The following is a 22,271-nucleotide window of genomic DNA, read 5'->3' as shown; positions in this document are numbered from 1 at the left end:
AGGTATAGCAGGCAAGATGCAATTAACAGGTGGTGACAGCAAGAGAAGACACCAGCAGGGCTTACTGATTGGGTCCCCTTGCATGATGGTAGCAGCCATAAACTTACTTGTCACTGTTTTGAATTTTACTCAGAGTCGTTGGCAAGGAATATTTGTCAACATGACTGTCTTTAATTGGAATGGCGCCTTCATTCTCCCGAATATCAGGCTCTGGTACATTTGGGTTCCCTACTAACTGAACATTAATATTAACATCAAGAGGATTCGGAAAATCAGCCAATCTAAATGAATGCAAAGTTCATTGGTTAAAAGAAAAACAACACGTATTTTTTTCCAATTTTCTTACCCCTCTTGTTGATTAGCAGCGACTCTTTGAGTTTCCATAGATTGCAAATTTTCTTCATCGGCCCTCTCTGATTCCGGAAAATTTTGTTCTACTGGCGCTGGATGAACAACTATTGTTGTATCATCAAGTTTTCGCTTGCAGTTGTCACAAATTTCCTTACATGTTGAAAAATACAATGTCGCCAAACTAAAAGTCATGACCAAAGACGATCTCCACCAATCAGCACCATTTTTATTTTTTAAAAATTTTACATAGACTTCGAAAATAGTCTCAATGGTAAGAGATTGGTATTTGCTTTCTAAGATTTGTATGATATTGGTGCCATCAATAAATGCTTGTAATGAAATATTACATCCTAAACAAGAGTTGTTGTTGTTGTTGGGAGGTATGGAAGAACTGGAAAAAGGAAAGGTTTTTTCTTATAAATATTAAGATATGTTTTTAGAGTAGAAGACCCAATGGGAACCTCAAATGTCAAATTACAGGTAGTTTGGACAAAAATGTAGCATTGTTTTGCATTCCTTGTCATCGTCTCATCAACGACAGGTCATCGTCGATGGGACGTAAACGTATGGGATATGGGAGTGATTGCATTTCCACTAAGTTCAGAGCTTGGAACCGTAGCTACAGTAACTTGACCCCATTCATTCATTTTTTTTTATTTATTTATTCCCTGAGAATTTTCACACTTTCTCCTTTAAGTTGAAACGGCGTAAAAACGAAACTCAGGCGGACTTTTCGTTCAGAATACCTACCCCTCATTGTTTTTAAATATATACGACAATTTTGGAAAACTTACTTTGAATGATTTAATTCATCCACGGGATAAAGTTCATTAAGCAAAACATTCTCCAGGATTTCAACGCATTGATCTGCCGACCTTTTTTCTGTTTGGCCTTCCAAAGATTTGTTGCTTGACGCCTCTGCCGTTTTTGCTCTTTCAGCTAAAGAGAAACACAGAAATTTTGAAAATGAGAAATATTATAGGATGAAAAATAATATTGAAATTTCATTGATAATTTTAAGTATAAATTTGCCAATAAAGATCAATATTGTGATCTTTTTAGGGGTCACACTCTGGTAAAAAGAAGGGGCAAAGATGCTAGAACGATGACATGCCAAATCACTTCTTCCACCCATGCTTGAATGACATCTTTGGCATCAAACATTTTGCTGGGCAGTTATAAACAAAAAATAAACAAAAAACAAACAAAAAACATCTTACCTTCTGCCTGTTTTGGTGTTCTTGGCTTGTCGATTTGTTCACCAGCTACCTGGTTATTTGTCGATTGTTCCATTTCATGGGAGGTTATAACAACATTTATTTTATTGGACCACGAGTCAGGATTTGTAGCGTTATTGTTAAGGGCAGCATTCATTTCCATAGTTTTCTCTTGACATTGTTTATCGTGGACATTTTGTAATTTATTACTTTCATTTTGACCATACCGATGATCAGCATCTGTTGTAGCTGCTATAGAAGCTGACGATTTGGTTTTCGTTTTTCGTTTCATTGTAGCAAAAAGTTTTAATTTCATTTCTGGTGGACAATCGGCCGATACTTGCACCTTATCCATTGGTGGTTTCAAACGAAGTTTTGGTTCTTTATAAAAGTACAGATAGAAACGTCTCATTTGTTCATCGAAATATATTTTTGAATTTTCATTGCCATGATAATGTTGACGATTAAATTCTTTTACCAGGCTATCGACATTAGTGTATTGTCTAAATTCGCTGAGTGTTACTGGACATCGATGTACATAGCTATTATATTGATTTTGAAAATCAATATTGCTGTCGACTGGTCCCTTCTTGCCGGCTGAGAGAGGAAATTAAAAGAGATAATTAATTATAATTAATTATAATTAGTTGTAACTTCAGAAAATTTTGTAAATAGGAAAATTCTAATAATTTGTATATAAAACTAGCGGACCCGGCGAACTTCGTCTCGCTATTAAGGAATAAAATTTAATAAAAAACTCAATTTTCGATTTTTCCAACTTTTCCAGAGGGATTTTCCAAAAGTTTCTTCCGCAAAGACCTTCTCCTCGAAAATGCGAATAACTGACAAAAAATTTTACAGAAATCGGCCTGGCCGTTCTCATTTTATGAATTACTATACATTTTTTACACCATTTTTATATATATAGATAATTTGTTGATAAAAGGGTGTGTTGAGATGAGAGATGGAAGAATTGTTGTTGGTTTTAGCCAGAACTGCAAGAATCTACTAACTTTTACTATTTTTTTTCGATAAAAGAAGGGAAAAATTGTTATCGTATTAAAAAATTGTAGATCCCTGCAGGTTCTGGAACAGACCAAATTTGTATATAAAATGATTTGTAGATAAAAGGGTGTGTTGAGAAGTAGAAGAATTCCTTTTAAGAAACCAATTCCCATTTCAAATACTTGAGACATTACTAGTAGTACAGTACAGACAAGGATTATTTACAAGGGGCGTATGGATACCTTTACCAACATGTTGGTTTTCGCCAGGCTTTTCTCTACCCTCAAATTCATCAGCACTTTGTGAGCGCTTTTCATCTATATAAAAATAAGAAAATACATTGTTTTGAACAAATTTTGATTTTGTAATTAGAGGCTATAAAATTATACCTAACGACTGTTTTGATGTTGTTGGTTGTGATGTTGTTGTGATTTTGTCAAAAGGCTCTATGGGAGTCGTTGTCTTACCACTTCCAATGTGATTCCCATCCGTCTGTACAGCACCTGTGGGCCTTTCATCAACTGCAATGAAAACAAAATATGATTTTTCTTGAGTAAAAAAGAGTAAAACGGAATCTGTCGTCATTTAGCGACAGGTAAAAATACCCTCAGACTATGACTTTAAAAGAAAAATAAAATAAAGTTGTGGACTTAAATGTGCTAATAACAGATTCCTAATGGAGTTTAATTTTTTGGGCATTTTGTTAGGCCTTTTTGGCGCTGAGCGCCTTAATTATTCCACTGACAGACAGATGCAACAACGCAATCTACACTCATAACATTCTTAATCCTTCATATAGTACAAAAATGCCAATGGACGGAAATTTGTAATATTTACAAAATGCATCATATCGAAATGCCTGTCGCAAAAACCCTGTCCGCACCTTCGTTTTTTGCGGCAGACATTTCGATGCCAATATCTCGGGAAGTGAGGACTTCCACAAGAAAAATCTTCGAACCTAATCTAAATTTAATGAATTTTTTACAAGAAATCTACCAAACTTTTTTAGAAGATTTTGAAAGGGTACAAGATGAGCTACTTTCGGTTTCTTCTTTTTTTGAAAAATTTCAGTTTTCTGTTCAGTTTTTATTAAAGCAGTTTGTAGTGCCCAAGCACCACAAGCACCACTGTTCTATCACACTGCTGGCTTTTTTGGAAGTATCGAAAGGAGTGGGCCGATAATAGTTCATCTCCGAAAAAATGAAAAAAAGATAAAATCTTAAAATGTACCAAGTTTGTTATTCCCTTCGAGGGTTATCGTGGGCATCAAGCAGCTAAATAGACAGACGGAGAAAATTAAATCGACTCCAAATTGGAGGGTCTAAAACCGTTACGATCGAGAAGCAACCAGAACAAAATTTTTAGTGAGAACGTTTTGTGGCTACTGGGAATCTCAAATGTCAAATTGTGGGTACAGTTAGTTCGGCTAAAAATGGTAGGATTTCAGCCTTAAAATACCGAAAATCGGGAGGTATAATTCCATAATTTCTTTTTTTTTTTTTGGAAGTCATCCTACACAAAAGTGTACCGGAGATGACTTTTCTTATACAAAAGTTCACCGGAGATGACTTTTCCTATACAAAAGTTCACCGGAGATGACTATTCCAATACAAAAGTTCACCGGAGATAACTTTTCCTATACAAAAGTTCACAGGAGATGACTTTTCCTATACAAAAGTTCACCGGAGATGACTATTCCAATACAAAAGTTCACCGGAGATAACTTTTCCTATACAAAAGTTCACCGGAGATGATTTTTCTTTACAAAAGTTAACCGGAGATGACTTTTCCAATGCAAAAGTTCAACGGAGATGATTTTTCTATACAAAAGTTCACCGGAGATGACTTTTCCTATACAAAAGTTCACCGGAGATGACTTTTCCTATACAAAAGTTCACCGGAGATGACTATTCCAATACAAAAGATCACCGGAGATAACTTTTCCTATACAAAAGTTCACCGGAGATGATTTTTCTTTACAAAAGTTAACCGGAGAAGACTTTTCCAATACAAAAGTTCAACGGAGATGATTTTTCTATACAAAAGTTCACCGGAGATGACTTTTCCAATACAAAAGTTCACCGGAGATGACTTTTCCTATACAAAACTTCACCGGAGATGACTATTCTAATACAAAAGTTCACCGGAGATAACTTTTCCAATACAAAAGTTCACCGGAGATGACTTTTCCTATACAAAAGTTCACCGGAGATGACTTTTTCTATACAAAAGTTCACCGGAGATGACTTTTCCTATACAAAAGTTCACCGGAAATTACTTTTCCTATACAAAAGTTCACCGGAAATGACTTTTCCTATACAAAAGTTTGATTTTCAAAAGATGATTTTCCAATACAAAAGTTCACCGGAGATGACTTTTCCTATACAAAACTTCACCGGAGATGACTATTCTAATACAAAAGTTCACCGGAGATAACTTTTCCAATACAAAAGTTCACCGGAGATGACTTTTCCTATACAAAAGTTCACCGGAGATGACTTTTTCTATACAAAAGTTCACCGGAGATGACTTTTCCTATACAAAAGTTCACCGGAAATTACTTTTCCTATACAAAAGTTCACCGGAAATGACTTTTCCTATACAAAAGTTTGATTTTCAAAAGATGATTTTCCAATACAAAAGTTCACCGGAGATGACTTTTTCTATACAAAAGTTCACCGGAGATGATTTTTCCTATACAAAAGTTCACCGGAGATGACTTTTCCTATATAAAATTTCACCGGAGATGACTTTTCCAATACAAAAGTTCATCGGAGATGACTTTTTCTATACAAAAGTTCACCGGAGATGACTTTTCCTATACAAAAGTTCACAGGAGATGACTTTTCCTATACAAAAGTTCACCGGAGATGATTTTTCCAATACAAAAGTGCACGGGAGATGACTTTTCCTATACAAAAATTCACCGGAGATGACTTTTCCAATACAAAAGTTCACCGGAGATGACTTTTCCAATACAAAAGTTCATTGAAGATGACTTTTCCTACACAAAAGTTCACCGGATATGACTTTTCCAATACAAAAGTGCACGGGAGATGACTTTTCCTATACAAAAATTCACCGGAGATGACTTTTCCAATACAAAAGTTCACCGGAGATGACTTTTCCAATACAAAAGTTCATTGAAGATGACTTTTCCTACACAAAAGTTCACCGGATATGACTTTTCCAATACAAAAGTGCACGGGAGATGACTTTTCCTATACAAAAATTCACCGGAGATGATTTTTCCTATACAAAAGTTCACCGGAGATGACTTTTCCTATATAAAATTTCACAGGAGATGACTTTTCCAATACAAAAGTTCACCGGAGATGACTTTTCCTATACAAAATACCTGAAATCGGGTGGTAAAGTTATATGGGGGCCCGATATAGCCAATCATTCAATTTGACCTGGCTGCAAACAAAAGACTGATCTTTCCAAAGTTTCAGCACTCTATCTCCATTTTTGTGGATGCTATGGTGACTACAACAGACGGACGAGCGGACAGGCATAAATCGACTTAGAATTTTACCCTGATTAAGAATATATATACTTTATCGGATCTCAAATGACACTGGTCTCAAAGCATTATATTGACATGACACGTTCCTTTATCTTATCAAGAAGGTGTATATACCAAAGGTGACCAAGAAAAGCGATCACTTTATTTGTGGCCTAAGATGAACTCATATGGTAGGTTATACCCTTTTTAGTCATATAAGTCTCGCTACAAAAATGTATGATGCATTCGGAAAAAGATGGGCATATAAAAGGCTGGACTCAACATTTCGTTGCAACAGTGCAATGTTCATTATATGTTAGTAACAACCTTATCATTATTATATAATAACGTCTTACCTTTTCGTCGTTTTGTTGCTGTTGTTGGTTTATCCATTTGTTCTTCCATATTCACAGGTAGTCTTTTGCTGCTCTTGGCATTACCACCTACTAATTCGGAATCTACAGGTGCTGGAGTATTTTGCATTTGTCCAGTATCTAATAAAGGTTTTTTAGCGGCAAGTTGTTGTTGTTGTATTGAATTCTCTGTTTGACTTTTGTGGGTTCTAGAATTCCCAGTAATGGCAACAACTGTGGACTGTATGCTCTTTGGACATGTTTCCAGAACATGTTGTTCTTCAACAGGAATTGAGGGTTTAGATGGCATTTCACTGGATTTATTACACGAGGCTGGATTTGGAGCATTATTGTTAAGGGCAGCATTCATTTCCATATTTTTCTTTTGACATTCTTTATTGTGGACGACATTTTGTAATTTACAATTTTCATTTTGGCCATTCTGATTATCAACATCTGTTGCAATAACTTTAGAAGCCGACGGCGATTTGATTTTCATTTTTCGTTTAATTGTCGCAAAAAGTTTTAATTTCATTTCGGGCGGACAATCGGCCGACACTTGTAACTTATCCATTGGTGGTTCCAAACGAAGTTTTGGTTCTTTATAAAAGTACAGATAGAAACGTTTCATTTGTTCATCGAAATATTTTTTGGAATTCTCATGGCCCGGATAACGTTGCCGATTAAATTCTTTTACTAGGCTATCGACATTGGTGTATTGCCTAAATTCGCTGAGTGTTACTGGGCACCGATGGACATATCTATTATATTGATTTTGAAAGTCAGCATTGCTGTCGACTACTTCCTTCTTGTCGACTGAAAGAGGAAATTGAAATGAGATAATTAGTTGTAGCGTCATAAAGTATAGCATACAAAAAAAATGGTAATTGTTTTAATTTATATTCTAACTTACCTCTTTGTTGTTTTGAACTCGTCGGTATATCTTCCATATTATCTTGAGCTTGTCTCTTCATAGATTTTGCACATGAATAAATAAGTACTCTCTTGAATGGTTTAATTCCTTGACTTAACTTTCTAAACACTGGAAAAGAAAATGGAAGAAAAAATATTAAATACATATACATAATTATGATGTTTATAAATAAAAAGACTAGAAATGCCCATCTGGCACGAATTAGACACAGAAATATTTCTTGAGATATTTTAGGATTCCACTCTGCTGAAACCATAATTCATATGTATTTGTATCCCACTTCGGCGAATAAACAAGAGGAATTATAAATACCATAATATAATAATACATATTTCTGGAAGAAGCGTGATAAATAAATACAACATAATGGTTTCTGTCGCAAATTCGTTCCACCTACCGGACCTATAAATAAAAGCTTTTGCACTTAATTGCATTCAGTCTAAGTAAAGTGTAATTCAATTCTAAAACGACATTATTACAAAAAAATCGTGTTTCCGTTTTTTTTTTTTTTTTTTTTTTTTTTAATTTGGTGTAAAAGTTAGCCCAGTCCGTGTGTCCATCTAGTGTGCACGATAACTCTTGAACGGATCAAACGTCAAACTTTGTACCGCGTAATATTTTGTCTACACCTTAGATCAGGTTCTAATTTGGATAAAACCTGTCCACTTTCTCGGCTACTTCCGTCACAAAATTTCAAAATTTGACGAAGAAATCTATAGAAGCACAATTTCTTTCAGGAAGGGTCTATAGAAGCGCTATTTATTTTAGAAAGGATCTATAGAAGCGCCATATCTTTCAGAGAGGTTCTATAGAAGCACCATTTCTTTCAGGGAGAATCTATATGAACACATTCGATACAAGCCAGAGCTTTTGTTGTTGTTGTAGCAGCATATAATGCTGGGTTGGCAGCCGCTGGCCGAAACATTTTGGTTTCGGGTCAATCCGGTAAGTAAGAACCCACTGCCGTGGGATTGCCCGAGCTTCGTCGAGCCTAGTGAACCCAGAGTCTAAGTGCGGACGAGTGATTAGATCATTTGAAGAGTTGCAACATCACATCTGGTGATGTTACGCTGAATGATTTCGAAGAGGTGTGCAATTATTTTAATAGACAGTTTGTCGAACAACCCGGGATTGGCAGCGCGAAGAAAATAATACTACGTTATATTAGATCTCTTCCTGCCGAGGAGGAACCACCATTATTTACAATGAATGATGTTGCGAATGTCATCAGGAACGCTAATAATCCAAAGCGTGGAACATTCCTAGTTTGACTATAATCGTCCGATTGATTTGAAATTTTCACCATAGATAGATCTTGATTACGAAATATAAAATTTTGCCGGCGGTCATAACCGGCTATCCGATTATTTTAATCGAAAATACGGGTAAAAACCGGATGTATAACCGGGTTTTCGGGACCGATATGGCTATCAAAAGAAAGCTTTGGAAAACACCTATCCAGAAATGTAACATGTCCAGCTGTATATAAACCGGTTACAATTCTAGAGCAAATGTTGGGTACGCGGGCAAAAGTTTCTTTAAAATAGAAGTTTTCTCAAGAAGCCGGCCTTCGGCCGGGTATTTAAGACCTTCTCCTATGGACAGGTTTTCGGCTACGCGAACAAAATTTCTTTAAATTTTTAAGTTTCCTTATCTCCTGTGGACGGGTTCAAATTTTCATCCTTAAAATTTTAATAATTACCAGAATTTTTATATCCGGTTTTCTACCCGTACTTTCGGTTCAAATAATCGGATAACCGGTTATGACCGCCGGTAAATTTTATATTTTCGTAATCAGGGCATCGAGATCTATTTTTGGTAAAAATTTCAGATTTATCCGACAGTTATAGCTAAACTAGGAATAAGCCATAACATACATCCTTTCACTTTTAATAAACACTGACTTTCCGCCTTCCTTTTGTTGTTTTTGTTAGAAAAAAAGGATATTAATAGATTAACTTTGTATTTTTTATGTCAAGGCGTCATCGCGTCACTGGGATTTTGTTAATTCAACAACCCTTTAAAATACCAAGATCAAGCGATTTGATTATTTAATTACTTACGATTTTAATTATTTTTTAAACAAATAATAACAATAAAAACTAAAAATACAATTTAATAGAAGCGAGCGGTAAACACAAACAATCAAAATACAAATTCAATGCAAATTTATAGAGTTGTGTAGTTCCGGAACGAACTATTTCCAAGCAACTATTCCGGACAAGGAACTATTGGAACTATATCCGGCTCTTGCATTGAGTTGTGCAAATTGAACTATATTGAACTACCTAGTTCACTATCTAGTTCAATGGACACCGGTCGTTTGTTTGAACAAAATGCGTATACATAATATTTCACGTTAATTTGGATGATGTTACTTATACGTTTTTGAACTAGAACAGTGAGCTAGGTCGTTCAATTGCCCAACTCTACTTTTGCATTTAAATAGTTCCTTAAGTTCATATAGTTCCAACCATGCGTATAATTCCTATCATTTGTATAATTTATTTTATTAATTTAATTCCGCACTGCGATCTTTCACTTTCGGTTCCTTCATCATTCAGATGCGGACACAAAAAAAAAGATTCGTTGAACTACTTCACTCTCAAAACTATTTGTAACGAAGGAAATAAAAAGGACGACGAAAGAGAGTGTATGTTTTATAGCTTTTGGAACCACTCTTGGGTTATACTATGTTTACATTTACGAAATCCACTCGATTTCAACTGTCAATTCCATTGCTCAAACGTCAAATGAAATCCAATCGATTTCAGATGAGTTTTCATTTGACGTATACACAAAGGAATTGACAGATGAAATCGAGTGGATTTCGTAAATGTAAACATAGTATTAGGTTTGAATTGAATGATTCATTGAACTATATCGCTCTCGGAACTATATTATGGAACTAGCTCCTTTCGGGAAAAGGAAAAGGAAGAAAGATCGATCCGCTTCAGGAACTAGATTGCCCAACTCTACAAATTTATGATATGATATGTCTTTTTACTTTTTCAGTAATAATTATTCAGTAACTTCTTTTCAGAGAGTAAGAGAGATTTTACTCTTTGATACGAAAATAGAGAAAAAAAGTAAAAAGACAGCATTTAGTAAACTTTAGCAAGGTGACAGTTGATTACCAAAGCAAAAACATTTAGTCTGTTCCAGTACTGCAAGAATCTACTAATTTTTACTACTTTTTTCGGTAACATAAAGGAAAAAATGTTATCGTAGTAAAAAATAATATCTTCTTGCAGGTTCTGGAACAGAGCAATTGGCTCCAATGTATGAAAGAAAACCTAGCTCTAAAACAATGAAAAAGTTCTTAAATTTTAAGCAAAATAAATAAAATCATAATAATATTATTAATAAAATAATCAATAAATAAAGCTGAATCGTAATATTTATAGTATAAGATAAGCATTGAGCAGCTGACCATTAGCAAAAATCAGATGAACATTGAGCAGCTGACCATTAGCAGATGATTAAAAAACAGCTGATAGAACTTGCTAAATGTTGCTGGGAAAAATTCTTTCAGCAACTTTTAGCAGTTTCTCAGCAGACAACTGTCAAAATTGCTCTCACTTCGCTCTCTTTTACTGAACTTTTGTGTAAAAAGACAGCATTTAGTAACATTTCGTAATAATTATTACAAAATATCACGTAAAAAGACACACCTATTTTGTAATGACAATTGGTCTGTTCATGGCATAGCACAATTAGTCCCAATTTACATTAGGCGAGTTAACTTGCGACAAGTCCCTGCTTGTAGGAAAGACACGTAAGGGGAATAGAAATGGAAAAAAAAAAATAGCTCGTACCGGCAATTTTCAGGCAATTCCTTTTATATTTTTCGTATTTGACATTATTTTCATTGTTTTGAAAACAAACTTGTCGGAACAGAATTGCCTTATATAAACGCAAGAGGCAAGTTTAAAGGGGAACGAGAAAAATTGCCGCAAGTAAACTCGCCTAATGTAAATTGGGACTTACCAAGGTGGATGCCATGGTACAATGTATAAGGTAGGCCACAGCTAATAGCTGATTAAAATTTTTTCTTGTTATGGCCTAATCTATCAAAAGCAGAGTTTTTTTACTGTTGTTGACATAATGCAATTATAAAGCTAAAGTGTAAAATTTCTAGCTTAAATGTCTCCGTATCTGAAAATCGGATGCCAGCAATCACGATGTTAGAGCAGCCAAACTTTTCAAGTAAAAGATAAGAGAATGGCATTTTTGTTTTCACTGTCTTATACTATGTTTACATTTACGAAATCCACTCGATTTCAACTGTCAATTCCATTGCTCAAACGTCAAATGAAATCGAATCGATTTCAGATGAGTTTTCCTATGACGTATACGCAAAGAAATTGACAGTCGAAATTGAGTGGATTTCGTAAATGCAAACATAGTATTAAGTTTTGGGAACAACTTTTTTTATTGTTGTAAATAATTTCAGCAAAATCTCGTGTTTTGTTGTTTTAAAAATTTTAAAACAACAAGTTTTATTTAAAGTGAGGTGTAGTTAAAATTGGTAACTACTTTTGCTATTTTTTTACTCTATTTGGTACTTTTAAACGTTTTTGTAAAACCGACTAACTATGCATATACATCTACCTTTATTATTGCGCGACGTCATTTGACGTTTTACCCCCTGTTTTTGTAAAAAAAAATATGTTCTCACACAAATTGTCAAATTTTGTAGATCGATTTATTCGCCTTAGCGCAAATGTGGAACGCTGATTTTTGAATGAGGAATTCTTAACTATATGTATATAGAACGTGTCTACGAAGAATTAGATCTGTATGGCATCTAGCGACTGAGCTATGGATGCTCAAATTATTACGAATATAGACGAACGAACAAAAAATAGTTACAAAAACAGGGGGTTAAGCCATGGTATAAGTAAGGAGGTAGATTTAAATGAAAAAAAACTATAGAACCCTTGTTTTTCTTGAATTCCTAAAACTTCAAAATAAAAGCAACAAGTGGGTTTGTTTACAATGCATTTTTTGAGCATCTTATAAAAAACGCGAAAAATGAATGAAGAGTTAAGTTTTCTCCACATAATCGAGTTGTGAATATGATAAACCGATTGTTTCAAAGCAAATCTCACCAATTTCTTCCATACAAATGGTTTAAAAACAATTTTAAAAATCATTGAATTCGATTGTTTTTAAAATTGTTTGGCATATTATTCAAACACCACACATACATACACAGTTTGTTTATATTTGGTCTGTTCCTTTACTTTTGAAAATGGTAAAACCGGCAAAAGTAGCAAAAGTTGTAAACTGCTCCCATATGAATTGTATGGTGTCTGAAGTAAAGGAACGCCTTTCGAGTAAAAAGTGGTAAAACTTGAAGATTCTTGCACGTAAAGGATGGTAGTATGTGTACATTTTTGAAATTTTGAGAATGTATGTGTGAGTTTTCCAAGACTGATGAAAATCAAAATAGTTTTGATTTCAAAATGAACCCCCATCAGTCTGGGTGAATTGTGTTTATTTTCAAATTGTCAATAAATAATTTTGAAAAGCAGAAAATAATGTTGGTGTTGGAACACAAAAAACGTAGAATTCATTCATTTTTGGAGGAGAAATTCAAGATTTTTAGACTTGACTGATGGTTCGTGCTACACACTTGTCAGTCACACATACAGAAAGGGTTCATCGGACTGACGGCACAGACCATGGTATAAGTAAAGAGGTAGATTTAAATGAAAAAAATCTATAGAACCCTTGTTTTTCTTGAATTCCTAAAACTTCAAAATAAAAGCAACAAGTGGGTTTGTTTACAATACATTTTTTCAGCATTTTATAAAAAACGCGAAAAATGAATGAAGAGTTAAGTTTTCTCCACATAAACCAGTTGTGAATATGATAAACTGATTGTTTCAATGCAAATCTCACCAATTTCTTCCTTACAAATGGTCTAAAAACAATTTTAAAAATCATTGAATTCGATTGTTTTTAAAATTGTTTGGCATATTATTCAAACACCACACACATATACACAGTTTGTTTATATTATTTTGAAGTTTTAGGTATACTCGAATAAAAAAATTTAAATTGGCATAAAGCTTTGGCTAACCTTTCTTATTAAACCATGGCACAGACTGATAAATGAGTGGGGGCCTTTAAGCTATGGAATTGACAGTTGAAATCGAGTGGATTTCGTAAATGTAAACTTACTATTACTTCGGTTATTCATTCCACGAACCGACTACCAATTATCACTTTCCTCTTTAGGGGGGTTTCATTCCAATTTCCTTTCCATATTCTCATATTTATCATGTTTTATCCATGTTCCGAAATGTCAGATAAATGAAAACACCATAAATTGAATGTCAACAACAAAACAAAATAATAGAAAATCGTTCCGATAGTTAAAAAATATTAAACTAATAAAAAAAAACTTTTTTGCATAAAATTATGTGAAAGTCTATCACGTTCGCTTGTCCAATCGTCTCTCGTGTTGCTAATAAAGTTGTTGGACCCAGTGAAACACGCGGAGGCAAATAGTTTTCGTACGTTTCAATTATGTCTAATTATGTCTGTCTGGCTTTGTAATGTGTAAAAAATCGTCGTGTAAATTCTAATTGATCTGCAAAAACGACAATATTTAAATTACAACAAAAATATAGGAATATTGAGAAATATTGTGGAATAATGTAATCAAAAATATTGCTTAAACTTTCTTTCTATGCCCGCCCGTCTGGGGACAAATTGTGAATTGTGTTTTTGTGTGTGTGAGTCGTGTGCGAATTTTTGTTGCTGCTCTTGTGCATATTTCGCATATTTACAACAAAACAAAAATCATTAAAAATACAACTGGTTCAAGATTTAATTTACATATTCCGACATTGGATTAGTGAAACATCTCCAATTTAGCATAATCATCATTGTTGTCTGCTCTTTGTGCCGGCATTGCTCTGGGCATGCCAATTCATCAAATCATTGACCCACATCAACATTATTGTAAGGTAAGTGGATTGCATAGATTGCATTGTCTCGCAATGTCCTTAATTGATTTTGTTTAGCTATACATAATTACTCCTTGAAATGTCTAAATTAAGATATAGTGTCCATAAAAGATCTAGTGCAATCAATGTTGTCAGCCTGTTGTATGTGAAATAAAAACACAACGTCTCACATAAATGTCCGTATCATAGGCTTTGGAAATGATCATTGTTGGGATCAGTATGAATTCTATATCAATATGCTCAAAATATTATTTTATAAACTAATAGCGACAAAGCCACTCCTTCATTGTATAATGTACGACATTAAATCTAATTTCAGATATCCATTGAAATACATTCCTGATTAATAGATTAGGAATCAACCATATTTCACACATTTCAATACAAACCACAACAAACACCTCCAACAAGTAAATAATCCTACGGCAGTGGATTCTTTCGTACAATATTGACCTGAAACTATAGTGTTTCGGCTGCTTCTATAGACCTTTTCTGATATAAAGGGTGCTTCTATAGACCTTTTCTGATATAAAGGGTGCTTCTATAGACCTTTTCTGATATAAAGGGTGCTTCTATAGACCTTTTCTGATATAAAGGGTGCTTCTATAGACCTTTTTTGATATAAAGGCTGCTTCTATAGACCTTTTCTGATATAAAGGCTGCTTCTATAGACATTTTCTGATATAAAGGCTGCTTCAATAGACATTTTCTGATATAAAGGCTGCTTCTATAGTCCTTTTCTGATATAAAGGGTGCTTCTATAGACCTTTTCTGATATAAAGGCTGCTTCTATAGTCCTTTTCTGATATAAAGGCTGCCTCTATAGACCTTTTCTGATATAAAGGCTGCTTCTATAGTCCTTTTCTGATATAAAGGGTGTTTCTATAGACCTTTTCTGATATAAAGGGTGCTTCTATAGACCTTTTCTGATATAAAGGGTGCTTCTATAGACCTTTTTTGATATAAAGGCTGCTTCTATAGACCTTTTCTGATATAAAGGCTGCTTCTATAGACATTTTCTGATATAAAGGCTGCTTCTATAGACATTTTCTGATATAAAGGCTGCTTCTATAGTCCTTTTCTGATATAAAGGGTGCTTCTATAGACCTTTTCTGATATAAAGGGTGCTTCTATAGACCTTTTCTGATATAAAGGGTGCTTCTATAGACCTTTTCTGATATAAAGGGTGCCTTTATAGACCTTTTCTGATATAAAGGGTGCTTCTATAGACCTTTTGTGATATAAAGGGTGCTTCTATAGACCTTTTCTGATATAAAGAGTGCTTCTATAGACCTTTTCTGATATTAAGGGTGCTTCTATAGACCTTTTCTGATATAAATGATGCTTCTATAGACCTTTCTGATATAAAGGGTGCTTCTATAGACCTTTTTTGATAGAAAGGGTGCTTCTATAGACCTTTTTTGATAGAAAGGGTGCTTCTATAGACCTTTTTTGATAGAAAGGGTGCTTCTATAGACCTTTTCTGATATAAAGGGTGCCTCTATAGACCTTTTCTGATATAAAGGGTGCTTCTATAGACCTTTTTGATATAAAGGGTGCTTCTATAGACCTTTTCTGATATAAAGGGTACTTCTATAGACCTTTTCTGATATAAAGGGTGTTTCTATAGCCCATTTCTGATATAGAGGTGCTTCTAAAAAATCTTTTCTGATATAAAGGGTGCTTCTAAAGACCTTTTCTGATATAAAGGTTACTTCTACATACCTTTTCTGATATAAAGGGTGCTTCTATACCCCTTTTCTGATATAAAGGGTGCTTCTATTGACCTTTTCTGATATAAAGGGTGCTTCTATAGACCTTTTCTGATATAAAGGGTGCTTCTATAGACCTTTTCTGATATAAAGGGTGCTTCTATAGACCTTTTCTGATATAAAGGGTGCTTCTATAGACCTTTTCTGATATAAAGGGTGCTTCTATAGACCTTTTCTGATATAAAGGGTGCCTTTATAGACCTTTTCTGATATAAAGGGTGCTTCTATAGACCTTTTGTGATATAAAGGGTGCTTCTATAGACCTTTTTTGATATAAAGGGTGCTTCTATAGACCTTTTCTGATATAAAGGGTGCTTCTATAGACCTTTTCTGATATAAAGGGTGCTTCTATAGACCTTTTCTGATATAAAGGGTGCTTCTATAGACCTTTTCTGATATAAAGGGTGCTTCTATAGACCTTTTCTGATATAAAGGGTGCTTCTATAGACCTTTTCTGATATAAAGGGTACTTCTATAGACCTTTCTGATATAAATGGTGCTTCTATAGACCTTTTCTGATATAAAGAGTGCTTCTATAGACCTTTTCTGATATTAAGGGTGCTTCTATAGACCTTTTCTGATATAAATGATGCTTCTATAGACCTTTCTGATATAAATGGTGCTTCTATAGACCTTTTCTGATATAAAGAGTGCTTCTATAGACCTTTTCTGATATTAAGGGTGCTTCTATAGACCTTTTCTGATATAAATGATGCTTCTATAGACCTTTCTGATATAAAGGGTGCTTCTATAGACCTTTTTTGATAGAAAGGGTGCTTCTATAGACCTTTTTTGATAGAAAGGGTGCTTCTATAGACCTTTTTTGATAGAAAGGGTGCTTCTATAGACCTTTTCTGATATAATGGGTGCCTCTATAGACCTTTTCTGATATAAAGGGTGCTTCTATAGACCTTTTTGATATAAAGGGTGCTTCTATAGACCTTTTCTGATATAAAGGGTACTTCTATAGACCTTTTCTGATATAAAGGGTGTTTCTATAGCCCATTTCTGATATAGAGGTGCTTCTAAAAAATCTTTTCTGATATAAAGGTTGCTTCTAAAGACCTTTTCTGATATAAAGGTTACTTCTATAGACCTTTTCTGATATAAAGGGTGCTTCTATACCCCTTTTCTGATATAAAGGGTGCTTCTATTGACCTTTTCTGATATAAAGGGTGCTTCTATAGACCTTTTCTGATATAAAGGGTGCTTCTATAGACCTTTTCTGATATAAAGGGTGCTTCTATAGACCTTTTCTGATATAAAGGGTGCTTCTATAGACCTTTTCTGATATAAAGGGTGCTTCTATAGACCTTTTCTGATATAAAGGGTGCTTCTATAGACCTTTTCTGATATAAAGGGTACTTCTATAGACCTTTTCTGATATAAAGGGTGTTTCTATAGCCCATTTCTGATATAGAGGTGCTTCTAAAAAATCTTTTCTGATATAAAGGGTGCTTCTAAAGACATTTCTGATATAAAGGGTGCTTCTATAGACCTTTTCTGATATAAAGGGTGCTTCTATAGACATTTTCTGATATAAAGGGTGCTTCTATAGACCTTTTCTGATATAAAGGGTGCTTCTATAGAACTTTTCTGATATAAAGGGTGCTTCTATCGACCTTTTCTGATATAAAGGGTGCTTCTATAGGCCTTTTCTGATATAAAGGGTGCTTCTATATACCTTTTCTGATATAAAGGGTGCTTCTATAGACCTTTTCTGATATAAAGAGTGCTTCTATAGACCTTTTATGATATAAAGGGCGCTTCTATAGGCCTTTTCTGATAAAAAGGGTGCTTCTATAGACCTTTTCTGATATAAAGGGTGCTTCTATAGACCTTTTCTGATATAAAGGGTGCTTCTATAGACCTTTTCTGATATAAAGGGTGCTTCTATAGACCTTTTCTGATATAAAGCGTGCTTCTATAGACCTTTTCTGATATAAAGGGTGCTTCTATAGACCTTTTCTGATATAAAAGGGTGCTTCTATAGACCTTTTCTGATATAAAGGGTGCTTCTGTAGACCTTTTCTGATATAAAGGCTGTTTCTATAGACATTTTCTGATATAAAGGCTGTTTCTATAGACATTTTCTGATATAAAGGCTGCTTCTATAGAACTTTTCTGATATAAAGGGTGCTTCTATAGACCTTTTCTGATATAAAGGCTGCTTCTATAGACCTTTTCTGATATAAAGGGTGCTTCTATATACCTTTTCTGATATAAAGGGTGCTTCTATAGACCTTTTCTGATATAAAGGGTGCCTTTATAGACCTTTTCTGATATAAAGGGTGCCTTTATAGACCTTTTGTGATATAAAGGGTGCTTCTATAGACCTTTTCTGATATAAAGGGTGCTTCTATAGACCTTTTCTGATATAAAGGCTGCTTCTATAGACCTTTTCTGATATAAAGGGTGCATCTATAGACCTTTTCTGATATAAAGGGTGCTTCTATAGACCTTTTCTGATATAAAGAGTGCTTCTATAGACCTTTTCTGATATAAAGGGTGCCTTTATAGACCTTTTCTGATATAAAGGGTGCTTCTATAGACCTTTTCTGATATAAAGGGTGCTTCTATAGACCTTTTGTGATATAAAGGGTGCTTCTATAGACCTTTTCTGATATAAAGGCTGCTTCTATAGACCTTTTCTGATATAAAGGGTGCCTTTATAGACCTTTTCTGATATAAAGGGTGCTTCTATAGACCTTTTCTGATATAAAGGGTGCTTCTATAGACCTTTTCTGATATAAAGGGTGCTTCTATAGACCTTTTCTGATATAAAGGCTGCTTCTATAGACCTTTTCTGATATAAAGGGTGCCTTTATAGACCTTTTCTGATATAAAGGGTGCTTCTATAGACCTTTTCTGATATAAAGGGTGCCTTTATAGACCTTTTCTGATATAAAGGGTGCTTCTATAGACCTTTTCTGATATAAAGGCTGCTTCTATAGACCTTTTCTGATATAAAGGGTGCCTTTATAGACCTTTTCTGATATAAAGAGTGCTTCTATAGACCTTTTCTGACATAAAGGGTGCTTCTATAGACCTTTTCTGATATAAAGGCTGCTTCTATAGACCTTTTCTGATATAAAGGGTGCCTTTATAGACCTTTTCTGATATAAAGGGTGCTTCTATAGACCTTTTCTGATATAAAGGGTGCCTTTATAGACCTTTTCTGATATAAAGGGTGCTTCTATAGACCTTTTCTGATATAAAGGCTGCTTCTATAGACCTTTTCTGATATAAAGGGTGCCTTTATAGACCTTTTCTGATATAAAGAGTGCTTCTATAGACCTTTTCTGACATAAAGGGTGCTTCTATAGACCTTTTGTGATATAAAGGGTGCTTCTATAGACCTTTTCTGATATAAAGACTGCTTCTATAGACCTTTTCTGATATAAAGGGTGCCTTTATAGACCTTTTCTGATATAAAGTGTGCTTCTATAGACCTTTTCTGATATAAAGAGTGCTTCTATAGACCTTTTCTGATATAAAGGGTGCTTCTATAGACCTTTTCTGATATAAAGGATGCTTCTATAGACCTTTTCTGATATAAAGGGTGCTTCTATAGACCTTTTCTGATATAAAGGGTGCTTCTATAGACCTTTTCTGATAGAAAGGGTGCTTCTATAGACCTTTTCTGATATAAAGGGTGCTTCTATAGACCTCTTCTGATATAAAGGGTGTTTCTATAGACCTTTTCTGATATAAAGGCTGCTTCTATAGACCTTTTCTGATATAAAGGCTGCTTCTATAGACCTTTTCTGATATAAAGGCTGCTTCTATAGACCTTTTCTGATATAAAGGGTGCTTTTATAGACCTTTTCTGATATAAAGGGTGCTTTTATAGACCTTTTCTGATATAAAGGGTGCTCCTATAGACCTTTTCTGATATAAAGGGTGCTTTTATAGACCTTTTCTGATATAAAGGGTGCTTTTATAGACCTTTTCTGATATAAAGGGTGCTTCTATAGACCTTTACTGATATAAAGGGTGCTTCCATAGACCTTTACTGCTGTACCCTTTCTGATACAAATGCTGCTTCCATAAAGAGTTGAGAAATAAAACAATAATTGACTGTAGTTGTTGTATTTTTTCTTAACCCTGTCGTCATGTAGGCCTCGGTGTCGGCGGCGGTTTCGACCTAATTATCGCAAATATAATACCGGCCGGCATAAGTTTTGCTTTTTATAGACAAATTTCTTCTTCTCTTTCTGCTTTTACTGTTGTTGACCACCTCTCATCATGATCTTCTTCTTCGTCACTTCTTACAATACAATTAGCACAAATTTTGCTCTTTGATACAACAACAATAACAACTAACATATTGAAGGGGTATGGGGGGTTATCGTGAGAAAAACAAAAAAGGCTAAATGGTGGGGAAGTGGAACATATTTGCTTGTAATGAGGGCATAAATATGGGTTGTTTGTCAGCAGCAGGGGTATATTCTTGGTGTGACAAAGCTATTATGGCCACAGGGCGTTTAAGCGAAGACAGTAAGGGCATCAATAAGTTTTTTCTTTTCTATCTTATTAGGCGTCATCATGAACATGTTTTGAATCCATAGCTGTTTTTTCATTTGTTTGTTTCTATTTGTGTTTGTTTTTCCTCTTGTTGTCTTTTTTCTTATGGTGTTGTATTTTTGTCATTCATGTTAAAGGTTGCTGCGCTGTGTGTAGCTCAGTTGCATTTTTACATTAAAGACCAACTGTTGGTTCCGCTGACAATATTTCCGGCTATATTTGTTTTGTCGTTCTCTCCCTTTCTTCCCCTCTGTAGCTCGTGTGCTCCATCAATCGGTCCGCTTGTGCGTGAAATAATTGTTCAAATTTTGTGAGGACCAAAAAAATGTGCTAATATTTTGAAAATTTAGAAAAAATCTCATCATTACACAAAAACAAAATCTACGGATTGCATGTGTGTGCGTGTATATGCAAAAACATATTTGTATTTATAAAAATTTTGGCAGTGGAAATTTTACGTCCATGTTAAGGTTTGTAAAATGTTTTTATTTTAATAATTTCTATATTCGACAAGTTATACCGATAATCTTCCTGACACATAAAGCTTCGTGCAAACATCGCCTAATCTACCTTCCAAAGAAACCCCAACTTATTTTTTATAGAAGGTCTTTCGACTCCATCTTCTACAGAGCCTCATCTTCTACGGAAGCTTCACCTTCTGTAGAAACTAAGCTACATCTCTGTTAAAGCTTTAACCTCTTCAAAACTCTTTCTTTTATAAAAGCTCCATCTTTTATAGAACCTTTCTGAGGGGAAAGGTGCTTCTTTAGACCCTTTCTGAAAAGAAGGGTGCCTCTATAGACCCTTTCTGAAACGAAGGGTACTTCTATATACCATTTCTAAAAGGAAGGGTGCTTCTGTAGACACTTTCTGAAACGAAGAGTACTTCTATAGACCCTTTCTAAAAGGAAGGGTGCTTCTGTAGACCCCTTCTGGAAATAAGGGTCCTTTCGTGGAACCTTTCTAAAAGAAAGGGTGTTTCTATACCCCTTTCTGAAAGGAAAGGCGCATTCATAAACCCTTTCTGAAAGGAAGAGCGCATTCATAGACCCTTTCTGAAAGGAAGTGTGCTTTTAAAGACCCTTTCTGAAAGGAAGCGTGCTTTTATAGACCCTTTCTGAAAGGAAGGGTGCTTTTATAGACCCTTTCTGAAAGGAATGGTGCTTTTATAGACCCTTTCTGAAAGGAAGGGTGCTTTTATAGACCCTTTTTGAAAGGAAGGGTGCTTTTATAGACCCTTTCTGAAAGGAAGGGTGCTTTTATAGACCCTTTCTGAAAGGAAGGGTGCTTTTATAGACCCTTTCTGAAAGGAAGGGTGCTTTTATAGACCCTTTCTGAGAGGAAGGGTGCTTTTATAGATCCTTTATGAAAGGAAGGGTGCTTTTATAGACCCTTTCTGAAAGGAACGGTGCTTTTATAGACCCTTTCTGAGAGGAAGGGTGCTTTTATAGATCCTTTATGAAAGGAAGGGTGCTTTTATAAACCCGTTCTGAAAGAAAGGGTGCTTTTATAGACCCTTTCTGAAAGGAAGGGTGCTTTTTTAGACCCTTTCTGAAAGGAATGGTGCTTTTATAGACCCTTTCTGAAAGGAAGGGTGCTTTTATAGACCCTTTTTGAAAGG

The 22,271-nt window shown here is 34.7% G+C and overlaps 2 protein-coding genes across 6 annotated transcripts in view; one reads left to right on the top strand and one right to left on the bottom strand.

Moving 5' to 3' along the window:
- LOC141405083 (uncharacterized) overlaps window positions 1–9,576 on the bottom strand; it is a 35,983-nt gene extending 26,407 nt beyond the window's left edge. For 2 of the 4 annotated variants that reach the window (XM_073989071.1, XM_073989069.1), the window contains exons 1-9: window positions 9,432–9,576; window positions 7,348–7,476; window positions 6,438–7,250; window positions 2,963–3,094; window positions 2,816–2,890; window positions 1,572–2,165; window positions 1,146–1,290; window positions 347–742; window positions 108–281 (exon numbers count right to left, since the gene is read on the bottom strand). In XM_073989071.1, the coding sequence (XP_073845172.1) occupies window positions 108–281; window positions 347–742; window positions 1,146–1,290; window positions 1,572–2,165; window positions 2,816–2,890; window positions 2,963–3,094; window positions 6,438–7,250; window positions 7,348–7,408 (2,390 nt within the window). In that variant the 5' untranslated portion in view covers window positions 7,409–7,476; window positions 9,432–9,576. The remainder of the gene's footprint in view (window positions 1–107; window positions 282–346; window positions 743–1,145; window positions 1,291–1,571; window positions 2,166–2,815; window positions 2,891–2,962; window positions 3,095–6,437; window positions 7,251–7,347; window positions 7,477–9,431) is intronic. The other 2 variants (XM_073989068.1, XM_073989070.1) reach the window with 2 other exon arrangements.
- A 4,114-nt stretch (window positions 9,577–13,690) lies between these two features.
- fdl (beta acetylhexosaminidase fused lobes) overlaps window positions 13,691–22,271 on the top strand; it is a 236,394-nt gene continuing 227,813 nt past the window's right edge. The window contains exon 1 of one of the 2 annotated variants that reach the window (XM_073955235.1): window positions 13,691–14,351. Coding sequence is in view for 1 of the 2 variants with exons in the window: in XM_073955234.1 (XP_073811335.1) it covers window positions 21,059–21,120 (62 nt within the window). In the remaining variant the exon portion in view is untranslated. Of the gene's footprint in view, window positions 14,352–20,809; window positions 21,121–22,271 lie in introns of those variants that run through there. The other variant, XM_073955234.1, reaches the window with a different exon arrangement.

This window comes from Musca autumnalis, unplaced genomic scaffold, assembly GCF_047663935.1.
Source record: "Musca autumnalis isolate F117 unplaced genomic scaffold, ASM4766393v1 scaffold_5, whole genome shotgun sequence".
Lineage (NCBI taxonomy): Eukaryota > Metazoa > Arthropoda > Insecta > Diptera > Muscidae > Musca > Musca autumnalis.
Note: the sequence above shows the minus strand (reverse complement) of the source record. Positions and strands in the feature narration are given on the sequence as shown.